Source organism: Atractosteus spatula, chromosome 10 (genome assembly GCF_055471065.1).
Source record: "Atractosteus spatula isolate fAtrSpa1 chromosome 10, fAtrSpa1.hap1, whole genome shotgun sequence".
In the NCBI taxonomy this organism is placed as follows: Eukaryota; Metazoa; Chordata; class Actinopteri; order Semionotiformes; family Lepisosteidae; genus Atractosteus; species Atractosteus spatula.
This window is the reverse complement of record NC_142715.1, coordinates 9,449,734-9,467,856: the sequence shown is the minus strand read 5'-3', so window position 1 is coordinate 9,467,856 and position 18,123 is coordinate 9,449,734. Positions and strand designations below refer to the sequence as shown.

Below are 18,123 nucleotides of genomic sequence, written 5' to 3'. Positions count from 1 at the left end.
TGAACAGATACAGTACAAGTACAGTGTTTCTTGATTTTTGATTAATTTAATATATCCAATACTTGTAACAGACTCCGTGCTGATCATCAGCACTATACCACATGTGTTACTGTTGGGCACAGAGACAATAGCTTCACATGTTTTGCTGTAGATCCCAAAGACCCAGACTGTGTGTGTGAGACACAGAGCAAACTGCACACACACACCTGCTGCCTTGCAGCTTAGTCTAGGATAGAACTGAGCAACAGAGATGTCAACACACTGAGAGCCCTGTAGATACAGAACAAGAGCCAGTTCATACCTGGTGTTAGTGAGGAAGGAACTGTTGAAGACGGGAAACCTGTCAAACACACAGAGAGAAATCAGAGTGTGAGCTGTGTGTCAGATGAGCAATTTAATACCAGTAATAAAACTACAATTAAAACAGCACTAATGTGATAAAGACAGTCCTCATTCTCTCCTTACCTGCTCCAGGTGAAATTCTGTTGATTTTTGAGGCTGTAAAAGAGATGGAATTTCAGCTGTGTGAGGGGATAAGCTGTAACATCTGTAAACCTTGATTTTCTGACTCTTTTTCTTCAGCCTCTTGTTTAATTGGGCTCTAATTATTATATTTAATATAATTATTATATTAATTATATAACATCATTTAAGGAATATATTTTTTCTCATTTCTGTCCACAGGAGTGATGTTTCACCAGCGGAGTGTCAGCTATGTGTGGGGCTAAGAAACACAATTTATAAATCTTCACTATCTGACTCTTGCTTTTTCTTCAGCCTCTTGGTGAATTAGTTGTTGGGATAAAGAACTAATTAAATGAGACAGTTGTTAGTTACTGGATACTGTATTTTAGATCATTTTATAACCATTAGTGATCTGAATATAAATATAAAACTGATTTTTAGTCCTCACTGTATTTGTGTAATGATCTGAAATAAATGCTGAAAAAAGGTGGGCTGCACATTGGTGGTGGTGAGTGGAGTGTCCAGAAAAACGCTATATGAGTGTAAGCAATTATTATTATTATTAGATGTACACACTACTGTAATAGTGTGCTGCTGTGTTTAAGTAGAGGGGGTGTTACTGTGTTTTAAACACCCAATTCTCACCAGAGCAGATGACTACTGCGTCCTGTCCATGAGAGCACCCTGCTCTCCCCCATGAAGACACAGCACAGTGTGAGAGACGGCTCTCATTGCCCCGGCACTCAAACACATCAGCCCATACTGGTCCGCTGCCCTGTCCAAACCAGGCCTGTCCTGGCGCTGCTACAGCCTCCCCTCAGCCCAGCTGCTGACAGAGAACAGTAGCGTCTCTCAGGTCCCAGTAGAGATCACACACTGTTCCCCAGTCCCTGAAGAGCCACTGTAACTCCGCTCGGCCAGAGCAGGAGTCTGAGCCATTCACCAGCCTGAACTCTGTGTATCCTGCAGATAGGACAGGGGAGAGAGCAGAGACACAGCTTCACAACACAACAACAACAGCAATAACCCTCAATCACACCTTCCATTTTACTTACAATCCTGAGCTTTAAATTACTGTCCTACAAGTACCTCACTAACGTGCTACTGTTCAATCCAATTCAATCTGAAATACTTTATTCATCAGCAAGGGTGGTAATTTAAGGTATAATTAAGTTACTGTTGATCAGAAGATCAGCGTATTGAATTTTCAGTGTTAAACACCAATCCCCAGCATTGAAACAGAGCTATAGCAACACTCATCTGTTTCTCTTCTAAGCTTCAGTTTTGAGCTCCATTCAAAACAAAATGAAATGGATTATTCTCCTCTTACCAAAACACTCCAGTCCCACATCGTTCTCATGGGTGCAGCTCTGTGTCTTTGTGGAGGACTTTGGACAGAAGGACAGGTGAGATTCACTTCCCTGACACTGGAGCTCCTCTGTCCAGACCTCTCCCTCCCCCTTCCCGAAATGAGCCCCCTTCAGCACCTGTGAGGGAACCCCACAGTACAGCTCTCGACAGACAACTTCTGTGTCCTGCCAGTCGAAGTCAGAGTCACACACTGAGCCCCAGGTCTCTCCGTGCTGCACTTCCAGTCTCCCAGAGCACAGATCACTGCCTCCAACCAGTCTGACCCCTCGGTGAGCTGGAATATCAGAACAATAACAGAGATCACTGTCCCTGACCAGTCTGACCCCTTGATGAGCTGGAATATCAGAACAATAACAGAGATCACAGTCCCTGACCAGTCTGACTCCTCAATGAGCTGGAATATCAAAACAATAACAGAGATCACAGTCCCTGACCAGTCTGACTCCTCAATGAGCTGGAATATCAAAACAATAACAGAGATCACAGTCCCTGACCAGTCTGACTCCTCAATGAGCTGGAATATCAAAACAATAACAGAGATCACTGTCCCTAACCAGTCTGACCCCTCGATGAGCTAGAATATCAAAACAATAACAGAGATCACTGTCCCTAACCAGTCTGACCCCTCGATGAGCTGGAATATCAGAACAATAACAGAGACCACAGTCCCTGACCAGTCTGACTCCTCAATGAGCTGGAATATCAGAACAATAACAGAGATCACAGTCCCTGACCAGTCTGACTCTTCAACGAGCTAGAATATCAAAACAATAACAGAGATCACTGTCCCTGACCAGTCTGACCCCTCAACGAGCTGGAATATCAGAACAATAACAGAGATCACAGTCCCTGACCAGTCTGACCCCTCGATGAGCTGGAATATCAGAACAATAACAGAGATCACAGTCCCTGACCAGTCTGACTCCTCAATGAGCTGGAATATCAAAACAATAACAGAGATCACTGTCCCTAACCAGTCTGACCCCTCGATGAGCTGGAATATCAAAACAATAACAGATCACAGTCCCTAAACAGTCTGACTCCTCAATGAGCTGGAATATCAGAACAAAGTAACAGAGATCACTGTCCTTGACCAGTCTGACCCCTCCATGAGCTGGAATATCAAAACAATAACAGAGATCACAGTCCCTGACCAGTCTGACTCCTCAATGAGCTGGAATATCAAAACAATAACAGAGATCACTGTCCCTGACCAGTCTGACCCCTAGATGAGCTGGAATATCAGAACAAAGTAACAGAGATCACTGTCCTTGACCAGTCTGACCCCTCGATGAGCTGGAATATCAAAACAGTAACAGAGATCACAGTACCTGACCAGTCAGGTAAAGTGCCTATATATTCTTTTGTGATTTGTAAAGGGGTGAGCATGTGGAGACAGGACAAGTTTGTGATTCCTGTCAAATCCATGGAGAATGATCAGCCATCCTCAGTCACCTGTAAGGTGAGATTTAAAAGCAGGAAGCAGTTCACCCAGAGGAGATGGGAGCAGACGAACGGACTGATCACTTTTAAGAGCAACAGAGCTGGTGAGCGGCTTAACTGCCTGTTGTATTACTTCAGGTGAAGATTCTCATTCAGAAGTTTAGCTTCTACATTTTTGGTTATGTTCTTGGGTTGTTTTTATTGTTCTGTAAATAACGAAACACTACTTTGGAAATGAAGGCTGTATTTGTGTTTATCCAAAGAGCTGTTTGACACTGATTTACAAAGTGTTTTTATTTTCTGAAAGCTCAACACAAGCTCCCCTGGAAGACATGGAACAGAGGGAGAGGGACATTTTTCCGTACAGAAACAGAGTTTTATATCAGATTGTTTAGTTATTTTCTAAGAATGTGAATGTATTGAAGTGGAAATCTAATAAGTAAATTGATTCTTAAAAATGTAGAGAGCTTTGAAAAAAATATATTGGTGCTTTTAGATAATATATTTCAAGGATGTAACTGCTGTGCTACAATACGTGCAGAATTTTAGAAAACAGTTTGTCAACAAAGTACACTGTTTAGGTTAGTTTAGAAGACAATGTACCAAAACAATATATGCTGTCTGGGTCATTAGAATTAGCTGAAAGTAACTGATAAGCTTTGAATAACAAATCTAGTTTTTCTTCTCTCGCTCTATGATGTAATCTGTTTTCTCTTAGAGAAAGGGGAAGTTTTAGAAGGGACCAAGTGCTGAACTTTTTTACAGTGCAACGTCTTATAAAAACCCTGTACTGCTTGTAACAAATTGAGTCTCTGGTTGCACTTTGCGAAGTGGCAGCAGGGCTCCCAATATTGCAATATTGAAATAAAGACCTTACTCAGGTGAGAACTCTCTCTTGTGGCTTCCTTGATAGTTATATTTCCATGACAGTATTCATATATATTTAAAAAAGGTTACATATGTACACTGAGAACTGAGGGCCCCTTTGCTAAAGGATTGTGGGAATATGGAACAAGTTACCCAGATATCCCAGCTTTCTTGAAGAAACAGTAGATGAGATCCTTGGATCAATACTGACTACCAAATGAACCAGGAAGCTGAGAAATCTCCTTTCCTTTGTAATAGGTCTTTTGAGAATACATATCAGTCATATTGCTTTTATTCTATAGTTTTTAGATATTGTTGTAACTAATTTGTTTCACTCAATCTCACAGAATGCGATCGTTGTTCTAATGTTTGTAAATATGTCAGAGAAGAGCAACTGATGTTCAATGTCAATGCTGTGAATCTTTGATCAATACAGCTCTTTGAATCTGAATTTAAATAGAGAAAAGGGAGAAGTGAGAGAGACTCAGCAGAACTGTGAGTAAAAATGATGCTGGTGAATTTCAAGAAGGACCAACTGGAGTTTTCAAAATCAAGACCAAAAATACATTTGTTCACGACAGATCTAACGGTCACATACTGTACATTTACAGACTTTCCTTTGGCCTCATTATTTGTCCATAGTAAAACCTAACAGAAAGCATACAGGTGGGATTGGGGGTTTCAGACAGTTTTCAATATGTTTTCTACACACTGGAGGAAATACAATCCAGAAGGAGAAAAGGCACACAATGACAGTGAGGAGTGTTGTCTCAGCTCTCAGCAGGACAGGAGCAGTGGGAATGGGAGGATGGACAGATGGATCATGATGATGGACTCTAGATCAGTGGAGAAGTTTTAATTGTCCTCAGTGATGGAGACTGGAAAGAGTCTGTCTCCTACCTGAACACCTCACTCCAGCATCATAGGTATGAGGGTAGCCATACTGTTTCCATTCAGTGTTTCCACAGTCCCTCAGCGCAGACTCTGACCCCCTGCAGGAGATATAACCCAGCAGGACTGATCCAGACCCTGGTCCAAAGTGAGCTCCTCCTGGTGCTGAAACAGCAGATCCACAGCCCAGCTGTCTGCACACCACTGTAGCATCATTCAGATCCCAGCCATAGTGAAGTACTGTTCCCCACTCTCCACCATGATATATCTCCACTGTGCCCTCACAGGGACTGGCTCCATTCACCAGTCTCACATTACCACTGCCTGCAGAGAGAGAGAAACAAACTTATCAAGATGTCTACAGGATATTTTTATACTAAGACATTTTAGAAGCACACCTGAAATTTTTATTTTGTTTTACCTGTTTGATTGGATGGCTAGTCCCTCCCATGGGGAAGAAGAGACAGTGGAGTGACAGGAAGTCCACCAGCACCCATCACACTTCTCCCTCCACACACCTGTGTCCGGATCCTGTTATATATCTCTCTGTCCATATCACTGTGTGACTGCAGAGGGCTGTTCTGCTGCGGTCAGCACAGTGGTCAGTGGCTGTAATGACTGTGTTCCTGGGTTTCTGGGGGCTGTGGTCAGTACAGTGGACAGTGGCTGTAATGATTGTGCTCCGGTGTTTCTGGGAGCTGTAGTCATTAGAGTGGAAAGTAGTTGTAATGACTGTGCTCCTGTGTTTCTAGAAGCCGTGGTCAGTATAGTGGACAGTGGGTGTAATGAGTGTGTTCCTGTGTTTCTGGAGCCGTGGTCAGTATAGTGGTCAGTGGCTGTAATGACTATGGTCCTCAGTTTCTGGAAGCTGTGGTCAGTACAGTGGACAGTGGTTGTAATGATGGTGTTCCTGAGTTTCTAGAAGCTGTGGTCAGTACAGTGGACAGCAGCTGTAATGACTGTGTTCCTGTGTTTCTGGACGCTGTGGTCAGTACAGTGGACAGTGGCTGTAATGACGGTGTTCCTGTGTTTCTGGAAGCTGTTGTCAGTATAGTGGTCAGTAGCTGTAATGACTGTGTTCCTGTGTTTCTGGGGGCTGTGGTCAGTACAATGGACAGTGGCTGTGGTGCCAGAAGACTGAATCACTGAAATCTGGTGTATCTGTGTCTCAGGCCCTGCATGTACTTAACAGTGGATACTGACCGCATGTCTGTATCAAGTAAGAGATTTAAACACTAATAAGTCTTTTCAACATTCTACTTTGAAAATAAGTTATACAATCCAAAACAGAATCAATAAAATCTTTTCTTAATAGATGGATGCTTCACAACTTGTGTGGAAATATGTGAAGTGTAATGCTGCAGAAAGTTGGAAAATCTGCAGCAGGAGATATAATTGAAACCCAGGCGCGGGACTTTGAGCTCTTTCAGAGTTTGAATGATCAGGGAGTAACAGATCGAATGCAGGCTGCTGGGCTGAATGAAAAAGGTGAGCAGAAAGAAAAAATAAAGAGGGACGCCTGTCTCCCAGCTGAAATAAAGAAAAGAGAGGCTGGCGAGTCGGAGCAGAAAAGGGAAAAAATTAAAACAGAGAAAATATTTCAGGATCGAAGAGCAGGAGCAGTGAGATATGAAAATATCAGAGTAAAAATTGACTATGAGAGGAATGTGATCGCCAGGTTCAAAAGGTTTAGCTCTATGATGGAGATTCGGTGTTCTGAACAGTTTCAATTAGAGAGGTGATTAGCGTGACTGGGAGCCTGATTGAAAGACTGAAGGCTTGATTGAAAGACGTCCTGACCCAGTCTGAATATCAGGGTGAGCGCTCGAGGGAATGTTGCTGTTGACGCGAGTCAGTCCCAGCCCAGTCTGTACGTGAAGTGTTTATACTTACTGTCCAGGGCACATTTACAGTAACTAGATTTGTTCTTTTTGATTAAATATTCAATCACCTACAGTTTGGAGTGTGAAATATATTTTTCTATCATATACTACAATTCATTGTAATACTACTTTTTATTCATATATGATTTTTACTATGATAACATGATATATATGTGAACAATGTGTTCTAGCTTTTACCTCTCAAGATCTTAATCCATAATTCACAGATTGAATTATAGTTGCATTTAATAATATATTCTAAAAGCACAGTGCACAGGTTATTTTTATTAATCATTCTTTTTTAAAATTCCATGATGTAAGAAAAATGATCCCTATCATTAGTTATCTAAGACTTACAAACACCAAGTCATTTAGCTGTGCAATATCAGTCAAATGCAGAATAAACATGGAACAAGAATTAAACCTTTATCACTTTAAAATGAAGGACTTCCAGGTCAAATACACATTTCTTTCAACATAATAGACACATTTCTCAAATAAAACTTCAGTCTGAACAGATCCCAGACTTTTGTTTAAAGTTGAAAAAACTAAGATTTGCCTCAGGACTCCTGTGTTGTTACTGAAACTGGACACTGTTGTCTAAAAGCACCCAGTATGGATTCAGGTCATCAAACTACAACACACTGCAATAAAAATACTTACTACCTGAACTTGACTGTTATAACAAATAAACACAACTATATGTCTTGTCCTCAATCATGTTATAATGTTAGATCCTTCTGTAATATAATTACCATAGTATCTAAAACTACTGTAATCATTCTCAAAAATAACCATGGATCAAAAATATTTTAATACATTTACCTTCAGTACTCCTATTTGTATTAGCACATTCACCTGCAATAGGGCCCGAGTTACTAATATTATTTTTTTAATCGGAGACGGGCCTTAAATATACTTTTATCTCTGATCAGCTGTCTGTAATAGTTCTTTGCACTAAAATTGTCACCTTCTCTCAAAATACTCTATTTTTTAATAACACTTCCATAATGTTATAATGTTATTATTATTAATGTTACTTTAATAATACAGTAAATATAAAATGTGTCTATAGTAATAATACTGGAGTCTCAATAATACTCTAGTATTTAATAACACATCTCAGTTAAAATATTAGTCTAAAAATACTCCAGTGTTTAATAACACATCAATTAATTACTTTAATAAAACATATTAATTCATCAGTGTGCAAAATAAAATATCAGTCAGACCAATACAACACTGTTTAATAACACTCTGATCTCTGTTAATACACTAGTCTGTTATACCCCTTAGAGAGGGCAGAATTGAGCACAATGAAATAAACAACCCCTGGTAAATATTTTGAAGACATTGTATTATTGTTAAAACATTTGTATTCCTTTTTGTTTGCAAATGGGAAAATTTCCACAAGTCCTTGCACTTGACCCAAATTACAAACAAAATTTGGCATTTTATTATTATGGTAATAGATAAGGGATTGTCAAGTTGTACAACAGTTTTGATAAGGTTGCTAAATATCTACAATATTAATAGTTATAATAATTATATGTTAGTACTTAAAAAACATTATCCTTAGTCTGTGTTGTGTGTAATAGTGTATAACTGCATATAAAACTATTAATACAGCATTAATAGAAAATAGTTTAAAAAACATATAAACTGAATTAATATTATAGATAGATGGATAATACTTTATTAATCCCGTAGGGAAATTGATGATACAATTAATCACAATTAATTATGATTAATTGTAGAGGTGAAGTTCTTGTTAATACTGCAAATTGTTTATTATGTTTCCTTATTTATAGCACCAGAATAAAATCAATTATAATTTTAAGGAATACCCATAAAGCTGAGTTTTAAATTAAACAGAAAAGCACTTCTCCATGTTGTGTTCACTACGGTGGGCAGTGGCTGTAATGACTGTAGTGGTTCCAGGATGCTGTTGTCACCATACTGGACAATGACTGTACTTACTCTGTGGCTTTCAAGTCCTTGGACCAGTGTTACTGTGTTAGTGGGACCTGTGGTCACTACAGTGGTCAGAGGCTGACCTGTGCTTCACATGTTGTGCTGAAATGTATGTGAGGCGTATATTCCCATTGTCTGTATGTGAATTGTTGACAATGGTTTTCTAGCCTTTAACTTCCAACATCTAAACTTAACACATGCTTATCTGATTAAATCATATTAAAGAACAACATTTTTCAAAAATACTAGACAGGTTTAACAAATAGACACAGATACATTTATTGTGATGTTGTCCTGAGCAACTGCTCAAAAATCTAAACTTGAGTCCTGTGATTACGAATTAATTTTTAAATATTGCATTTGTATGATAACATGTAATGAAATATTTAATTTGTATTACTCATACTTATATAATTGCATTTGATAATAATTTCAGATTTCTAATGTAGTCAAAAACAATAAAGCATTCTTATTAAAACTTCACAATTTACAAAAAAAAAACCTGTCATTGGATAACTAACCTAAAAACACAAATTAAATTATTCAGCTGTTAAATAATAGACAAATTCTGTATAAACACAAAACACAACTACCATTTTTTAATTCCTCCAGTAATGCCACAATGTCTTGTAGCTGTTAAATTATTAATGTTACACCTCAGTTTCTGATGAGACCCCAGTTAATAATAATACACCTACAATACTAAGAATTTCTATAATTTTGTAAATATTTTTCATTTTATAGCTTATAAACCAATAATGAATGTAACGTTTATCAGCCTGTGCTTTTCAATGTGAAAACAAGCAAACCTGGGCTTTATGAACCAAGTAATACATATATCAATTTTATTTTCACAGTATAAAAATACAAGAGCTAATTGTCCTATGACTAAAAATGCTTTACATTTTCAAAATGTAATTGTATGCCTTTAAAATGAAGAATTCACACTCATGACTTCCTATCATTTTTTACTTGTTTTCACAGCAACTGAATATCACACAGCCTAACGATAGAAACCTGGACTGTTTGAGTACGCCAAAGATACAGTATAACGACAGCATTAAAACTCCAGTCTTAATTCTCTAGCATAAACACTTTAGGTGGTGACGACACATTTACTGTATATCTATTAATACATCAGTCTGTAATAATTTAATATCAGTCTCAATAATAATTCACTATTTAAAAAGACGTGTATCTCTATTAATGCACCAGTCTGTAATAATACAATACTGAGGAGTCAGAATTGATCACAATAAAACAATAAACAACCCAGGGTATTTCTGAATCATCCTGTATAATATGATATTATTCTAGAAACATTTTTTATTGCTCACACTTTTTTTGTTTTCGAGTAAATGAAGACTTTTTCTCGTCACAGCATATCACTCAAATTATCACTTATATATAAAGTTTATTATTACAGTAACGAGTAAGTTAAATAACTTTTTAAAGATTTAATACACTTCATGTTTTCACAAATTATCAATAGAGGGTGATAATGGCCAGCCTCTGCTCTATCCATCTAAAACATTATTATTATATAATGTTTAGAAATCTTAAGAATATTTTAATAAAATCCAATAAAAATTAAAAGCAACTAATTATATTTAGACACACCTAATTATATTTCCTTACTTACAGACCAAGATAAAATACAGTTATAATATTTTTTATGAATACCCACAAAGCTGAATGTAAAATTAACATTTAAAAATTGTTCAACCCACTTATTGCTCCATTTACATCAAAACTTTACTTAATTTAATTCCAGTTGTTGTCTGTCTGTCTGGACAGGAGAAGACTGGTCACTTACTGGCTGAGCTGTGCAGCACCAGGACAGCGAGAGAGAAGATGGACAGGCAGCTCTCCATTGTCATCAGGACAGAGCGCAGCTGAGACCCCTGTCTTCACTCCTGAGCCAACAGGGCAACTGAGCTGCTGCTCCGCACCCCGGACCCCCAGTAACAACACAGCCCCCCGCCCCGCCAATCACACACAGCACTGCCTTTTCAGACTGACAGCAGGAACCTCTCACACAGGCAGGACAGCCAATCAGACAGGGCCCTTTCAGTCTTCTCCAAATATATCAGAGCCACATCACTGTTTCCTCTCCTGAAGACATTCCCAGCAGTGCGGACGGGAGGAGAGACAGGAGCAGCTCTGTGTCTCACTGGAGGAAACACAGATACAGATACAGACAGCAGGGCTACAGGTGCTGCAGGGGCAGGAAGAGATCAGATATTAAACTAAAAAAAAAAATTGTAGACAAGTATTATATTTTTAAATCAGTATCAAGATAATCAATTATGTATATATGGTCCTGTAATTCTTGCTGTCTGTATCAGGAAGTGTCTAGAATGTGGTCCTGTCTTTCTGTCTGTGTAAGGCAGTGTCCAGTGACTGGTGTCCTGAATATGGTCCTGTGTGCCTTGCTGTCAGTGTCAGGCAGTGTCCAATGACTGGTGTCCTGCAGTGAGTCACAGAGTTGTTGTGTCTCCAGACAGTAATGTCTTCTGGTCCTGGTCAAGGGCAGTGTGAGGAGAGCCTGTGCTCAAGGTGGCAGTAAGGTCATTCAGGTCAGCACAGGAATACGGAGACAAGGCGGACTGAATGAGAACTGGCTGTCCTGTGACTGTGATCAGAGATCAATAGTTTAAATGAAAAAGAAAGAAAAGCTCAGCAGTAATTGCCCCCTATGTACTGAGCCTGTTGGACAGCAGCTCTTCCAGTTGAGTCCCTCAGACCCTGAGTCTGTCCCTGCGCAGCTCCAGTCCACACAGATGTTCCAGCCCCTCCAGCTGTGGCCCCAGTGTCTCTCTGTGCGGAGCCGACTGCATGACTGAGACTCTCTAACAGCACAGTGGAGCTGAACTGATACTGATACACTGATACACCACCAAGCTGAAGAGAGTGAGGACACAGCTCACCTCCTCCACCTTTCTTATAGGTAGTAGTAGCAGCAGTAGGAGCATCAGTAAAATATTAGTAGTATCAGCGGCAGCAGCAATTGTGGTAGCAGGAGTAGTATTAGTAGTTATGCTGTATTTAAATCCTCCTGTTCAATATAGCAGAGTTCTGTGTTACAGCTTCACCATAATAGCTGCAGCAGCAGGAGCCGCAGAGCAGGAGTCAGTTTCAAATTTGAAAAAGCAACAAAATTATGAAAAACAAAGTTTAGTCCTTGTTAATACAACGGTGCTTTGAAGCAGAGCTTCACTGGAGCTACAGGTCAGGCTCTGCAGTGAGTCTGTGGTTTGTGCTCCTCCGAGCTCCTCCAGCACAGGAAGCCAGGCTGTACTGTGAGGCTGTGGGTGTCAGTGTGATGAGGCAGCTGAGAGCTGAGCTGTACAGAGAGACACACAGGGAGCCCAGTATTCAGAGCTCCAGTGCTGCACAGGTAGACACAGGAGAGCCCAGTGTTCAGAGCTCCAGTGCTGCACAGGGAGACACAGGAGAGTCCAGTGTTCAGAGCTCTACAGGGTGACAGGTCTTCTCCCCACACAGCTCTCTCAGTGTGTCTCTCAGGGCTGAACAGGAGGGGCTGTTCCTGTCAGAATGGAGGCTGACTCTCAGAGCTCTAGTGTCAGTATGAGGAGAAGCTCTCAGACCTGACTGCTGCCAGAGCCTCTGAGCCTGAGTGGCCATGAGCACTGAGCTCCTCAGCAGCTGAGAAAAGCCTCCTGTCTCCTGTGGTCACAATGTGGTTGAACACCTGCACTGTCTTCCTGCTCTTTCTCCTCTCTCCCCCATCCAGTCTCTCTCGCTGTGTGTGCTCTTATCTGTCCATCTCTCTCTCTCCTCTCCTCTCCCTCTGACAGTCTGTGCAGAGTATCTGAAGGGGATGAAACATTGCTTGGCAAAGGAAAAGACTTCTCAGAGGCAGAAAAAAAAATCTTTATCTCCTCTCAGTCAGATTCACAGCTCAGACACACACAGAGCTCTGAGTCCCTCAGTACTTTACCCAAACTCCTCCTTCCTGAACAGACAGAAGCTCATCTCCATCCTGACAATCCAGGACCAGAGTATATTCAGACAATCAGTGCTGCTACATGAATAGTATCAGACAGAACAGCCTGGACTCAGGTCACATCTTCCCCTTTTCTCCTTCCTCACAGCCTCTTAGAGACAGAGCAAAGCTCCTGGATCTCCACTCTGTGAACTGGGCTCTTTCCATCTGCGGGTCAGCTGACTTCTCTTAGCGGCCATCTTGGTCAGGTCTAAGTCAAGTATAGTGAGCAGATCGTTCCTGAAATACCTGTCCTGGATGACCCTTCCTCTGGTCATCTTACAACACCAGTACACACTGAAAGACAACTAGCTTCCTAGATTTTTTTCTAAAATGCTAATGTAAAATAAAGCCCTGAAATCACTGATGATATCTGGGAAACTTTTGTGCCAATATTTCTTTTCATGTCTTCCTTTCATGATATCACTTGATACCTCCAATTGTTCATGCACTTTCACTTCCTGAGTGATAGCTGATGTTTTCTCTAAGATTAGTGATTTACAGTATTTGGTCTTCATGCCTGATGCCTCTAAAATAATGTCTTGGAAAATCCCCCAAATTTCCTGATGCCCTGTTTTCCTGATAGTGATTCTAGCTTTTTCATCATTTATCATTATTATTTAGCTGGATTTTGCATACATCTTTGTGTTCCTGTTCTTCATAGAATTTTGCAATGAGTTGGAAGAAAGTTTTCTGATTGAGGTTTTAAGTTTTTAAATCAAGACAGGTTCTCTAATCACTCTCCAATCACTGTTCTGATGGTTGGAATTGGATTTTGTTTCAGTTACACACTTGAATCCTTTACTGGCTCAGCAATAGGATTAATTTGAAATGACAACATGTCTGGTCGCTTTTAACATTTACTCATAAGTAATCTCAAATTCCAAACTTTGGGGTAGAAAAATAAAACTTCTAAAAATACTCCAATGAATCAACACGTTATTTAAATTAAGGCTTCAGTCATTAAGATCATTAAGAGGGTGAGGAATTGAAAACAAGCAGTTGGAAACAATTCCATTTTTGAATTGTCAGAAGTCATCTGTTAATCCTCCCTCCTTTTTCCTCTCTAGGTCTTTGATCTCAGTAACTCTCAGGTCTTTTTAGTGCTCCAGCTGATTCTGAGCAATCTTGAAACAGATAGCACTCCAAGGATCAGAGCTGAATAATCAAGATGGAAAGGTGGAAGTTTTAAAATCTATCCAAACCCTTACCTTTTTGAGGCTAACTGCAGTCTCACTTTGTTGAGGATTTTGACTGATGTTAATAACATATTGGCATCTGAAAGCAGACGTTTATTTGTGTATTAATAACATAAGATTAATGATATATCTTGACACCTTATAAAGATACTTTAAAAATCCTTCCTGAGGAAATTCAATACCATTGCACATATATGCAAAAAGATCTAAAATTCTATACGTCTAGGTGCTTCCATTCTCAAGCTCACAGACTGATTTGCGCAATGAAAATATGCATCTCTAAAAGTGAAAACTTGTAGAAAATAGCTCATGCTATTCAGTGCTGCAGGACATTAATAACTGCAGTTAGAAGTTTTATTGCAGGTGTCCAACAGGTTGATTTGAGCAAACTCAGTGACTCTTAGCAACTTAAAAAATCTGTTCTGTGGAAGAATAACTTACTGTGAGAAGATCTTCTGCTGCTCCTGTAATGGATCAGCTCCTCCAGGCCAATGTGAAATCCTCCCACCACACTGAAAACACTGAACAGTTTCCTCGTCACCTAGATACATTTTCAAGTTACATCTACACATCAGAAAGATCTTAACAATATTGACTTTTTTCTACAAAGACCAGACTGTTGTAACCTGCTGCTGTCTGGTACAGAAGACTGCACTATATCCTGACTTCACCCTGTTCAAAATGTTGAAACGTGTCTCTCAACTTGAATTAAAAAAAAAACAATACAGACTTTAAAGCATTTCTTCTGCTTCACAAAACACTTAAGGGTCTACCGCCCCTTTATTTAAGTGATCTGCTAAAAACAGACCAAGCAGAGCACAGCGGTTACATAGTGGACCCAAGAAATTACAAAATAACTGCTGGGGGCACTGTCTTTAGCTACAGGACCACTTAATTGTAGAACGTCCTGAAACAATCTAAGAGATAACCCTGTGCTATCAGAAGTTTTTTTTTATTGTTTCACTGCTGTAAAAACAAACTTAATGGTTGGATTTAGAGGATATTGGAGATGACTCGCATGTGCAGTACTTGTGAAAACATTAAAAAGTGTCCTTTGTCACAATTCACAAACCCGCCCATTATTGCAATGCGCTCTTTCACCATTTAATATTCCCACTGCCTGGATCCCAGCGCAAGAACACAACATTGAGCATACTGCACCCACGTTGGCAGACCCAGGAAACCAGCCCTGGACCTCACAGGTTTTCCAGATTCAAGATAATCAATGTATAAAAAAAAACATTAGTGGAAGGAGGGGTGGGTGATGTCGCCACTGGGGCCTGGGACCTCCAGAGGTTTCTTGTCACCCACGGGGGAGGGCTTGTTTTCTCCTCTTTCCTGGCCACATGGTCAGGTGCCGTTTACCTGCTATAGCAATCTGTAAGGCACTCTGTGACATTTTTACAAAGGGCTCCAGAGAAAACAAAAGACTGATTGACTGATTTAAAATTACCAGCCACACCGAAATTAAATTTGTCCACTAATTCCACAACAAAAACACTGATAAAAACACGACAAGAACAGCAGACTTTAGAAAAATCAGTTGTGATCGTTGTAAGAGGACCCGGGGAAGGGTCATTTATAACCGGTATTTCCGGAACGAAACACTGAAAATACTCGATATAGACCTGGGCAAGATGGCCACCCAGGATAACCAGCTAACCTGCTATTGGGAAAAGCCTATGCAGCGAAACAAGGAGACACAGCTGAACTACATCAGGAAACAGGATATAAATCCCCCAGAAGCGATGAGCTTTCGAAAAAGCGTTTCGAAAAGAAGGAGAGATTTAGGAGTGTGCTGGAAGGAATTTAAGAAAAACAGACTATTGAATACGGTTTTTGACTAGGATTAAGGATTACGGCTTGGATACGGCGCGGAGTAGTGTGGACATACAGACTTGGGAATTTGGATCGTTTCAGGATACTGGCAACGGATTGCGGAACGGATTTGGAGAGACTTACGGACGAAGAACAAAGAAGATCAGTGTGGTGTGAGTTACATCTCTTTTACACCTGTTTTCCCCCGGCAACACCACATCATATATGAGATAAGCACACCAGTGTTTCTATTAAAAAATAACAAAATTGCTACTAAACTGATATGTATAAAAAGCTTGACATCGGGTGAGCACAGATGCCAGATGACAGTGCTGTTGCTTTTAGATTTGTGAGTTACCGTTCTTCACCTGTGTAGAAGAAGCCAGCTGTCGCCAGTTTGGATGGGACTGCAGCTGAGTCGCTTGGCCATTGGAAGTAGGACTCAATTCGAGAGCACTCGTTCTCAAATACGTTACGGAGGATCTCTTCTGACGAGGCTGTGGAGACGGTAATGGCCTTGGTGAGCACTGCTGGCACGCAACACTGGGCCAGAGGTTCAACTCCTGGGGTACCAAAGACATGCTGGTAGGTGAACTGGATTCTGGGAAAACTGGCCCTGCCGTGAGTGTGTGTGTCCCCTGTGATGGACTGGGTGTCCAGGGTGTGTGCCTGGGCAGGTCTTGCACCTGTTGCTTGCTGGGATTGGCTCCGGCTCTCCCATAACCCTGTACTGGCTGAAGCAGTTAAAAAATGGATGGATTGATATAATAATTCTAAATGCTGTTGAGTCTGGAGTGAAGTTCAGGTTCTCCAGGTAGTCTTTGCTAGACCAGTCATTCTGTACTCACTTTTCTGACTCTGCTCTCCTTATCTCAGTTTCTTCACTCACTTTGTTGACAAAGTAATGTTTGGCCTATAGTTATATAAAAAAAGAGTAACAGCATAATTAATAAAAAACAATATTCCTGAGTTTGTTTTAGTTAGGGTCTTAAAACCAAATAAGGTGAAGAGAGCATGTAAGATCCTCACATGAAGGACTGAAATATTTCAATGAATATCTCACAATAGAGAGACAGGATTCTGTGTGGAACCATAAAGTCTGGTTGAAATAATAATAATAATTGCTTACACTTATATAGTGCTTTTCTGGACACTCCACTCAAAGCGCTTTACAGGTCATGGGGAATCCCACTACCACCACCCATGTGCAGCCCCCACCTGGATGATGCGACGGCAGTCATAGTGCGCCAGAACGTTCACCACACATCAGCTCTCAGTGGGGAGGAGAGCAGAGTAATGTAGCCAGTTCAGAGAGGGGGATTATTAGGAGGCCAATGGGAAATTTGGCCAGGACACCCCTACTCTTTTCGAGAAACACGCTGGGATTTTTAATGACCACAGAGAGTCAGGACCTCAGTTTTACATCTCATCCGAAGGACGGCGCCTGTTTACAGTATAGTGTCCCCCATCGCTATACTGGGGCATTAGGACCCACACAGACCGCAGGGTGAGCGCCCCCTGCTGGCCCCATTAACACCTCTTCCAGCAGCAACTTTAGTTTTTCCCAGGAGGTCTCCCCTCCAGGTACTGACCAGGCTCACACCTGCTGAGCTTTAGTGGGGGGCTGCCAGTTGTGAGTTGCAGGGTGACATGGCTACTGGCAGATGAGAAATATACTTTGCAGATGAGTTTTTGGGATTTTCAAGCCCAATAAGCCCAATAAGCAGCCTAGCTGCCTGGATATTAGTATTGGAGAGAGGAGAGAAGAGAGAGCTTGCTACACAGTTCAAATTAGACCAGAGCTTTTTCTCTGGTTAGATTTTGTTCTGCTGGGAGATTAGCATCACTACACTGTAAAACGGGTTCTACCGTTCGGGTGCACATGTGACTCTCTCCCTGGGCCACCATTCTAAAAAGATTGATTATTAAAATGTCCCCATGGGAACATCCCATACTCTATATTGGGTACCAGGCTACACATGCTGTCTCATGGGAGGCAGTCCCGTTCCTCTCCATTATGTCAGATACGGAGGACAAGGGTACAGTTGTCTAGGGCTGAAAGACCACTGGACAACACACACTGTCCCAGTAAGTCCTACAGACTTCTACAGGGCTCATGTACGGTACGTAGGGCAATCACTGCATGCATCTCATCGCAGAAGGAAGCTGTCCCATGCTACGTGAGTAACGCGTGTTGTGCTCC

The 18,123-nt window shown here is 40.8% G+C and overlaps 1 protein-coding gene across 1 annotated transcript in view; it reads right to left on the bottom strand.

The window, feature by feature from the left end:
* The window catches only part of LOC148824858 (uncharacterized), a 33,785-nt gene that overhangs the window by 1,886 nt on the left and 13,776 nt on the right, over window positions 1–18,123 (bottom strand). Inside the window, exons 9-12 of the mRNA XM_088926303.1 lie at window positions 16,279–16,447; window positions 5,047–5,138; window positions 1,409–1,428; window positions 466–498 (exon numbers count right to left, since the gene is read on the bottom strand). Coding sequence (XP_088782429.1) covers window positions 466–498; window positions 1,409–1,428; window positions 5,047–5,138; window positions 16,279–16,447 — 314 coding nt within the window. The remainder of the gene's footprint in view (window positions 1–465; window positions 499–1,408; window positions 1,429–5,046; window positions 5,139–16,278; window positions 16,448–18,123) is intronic.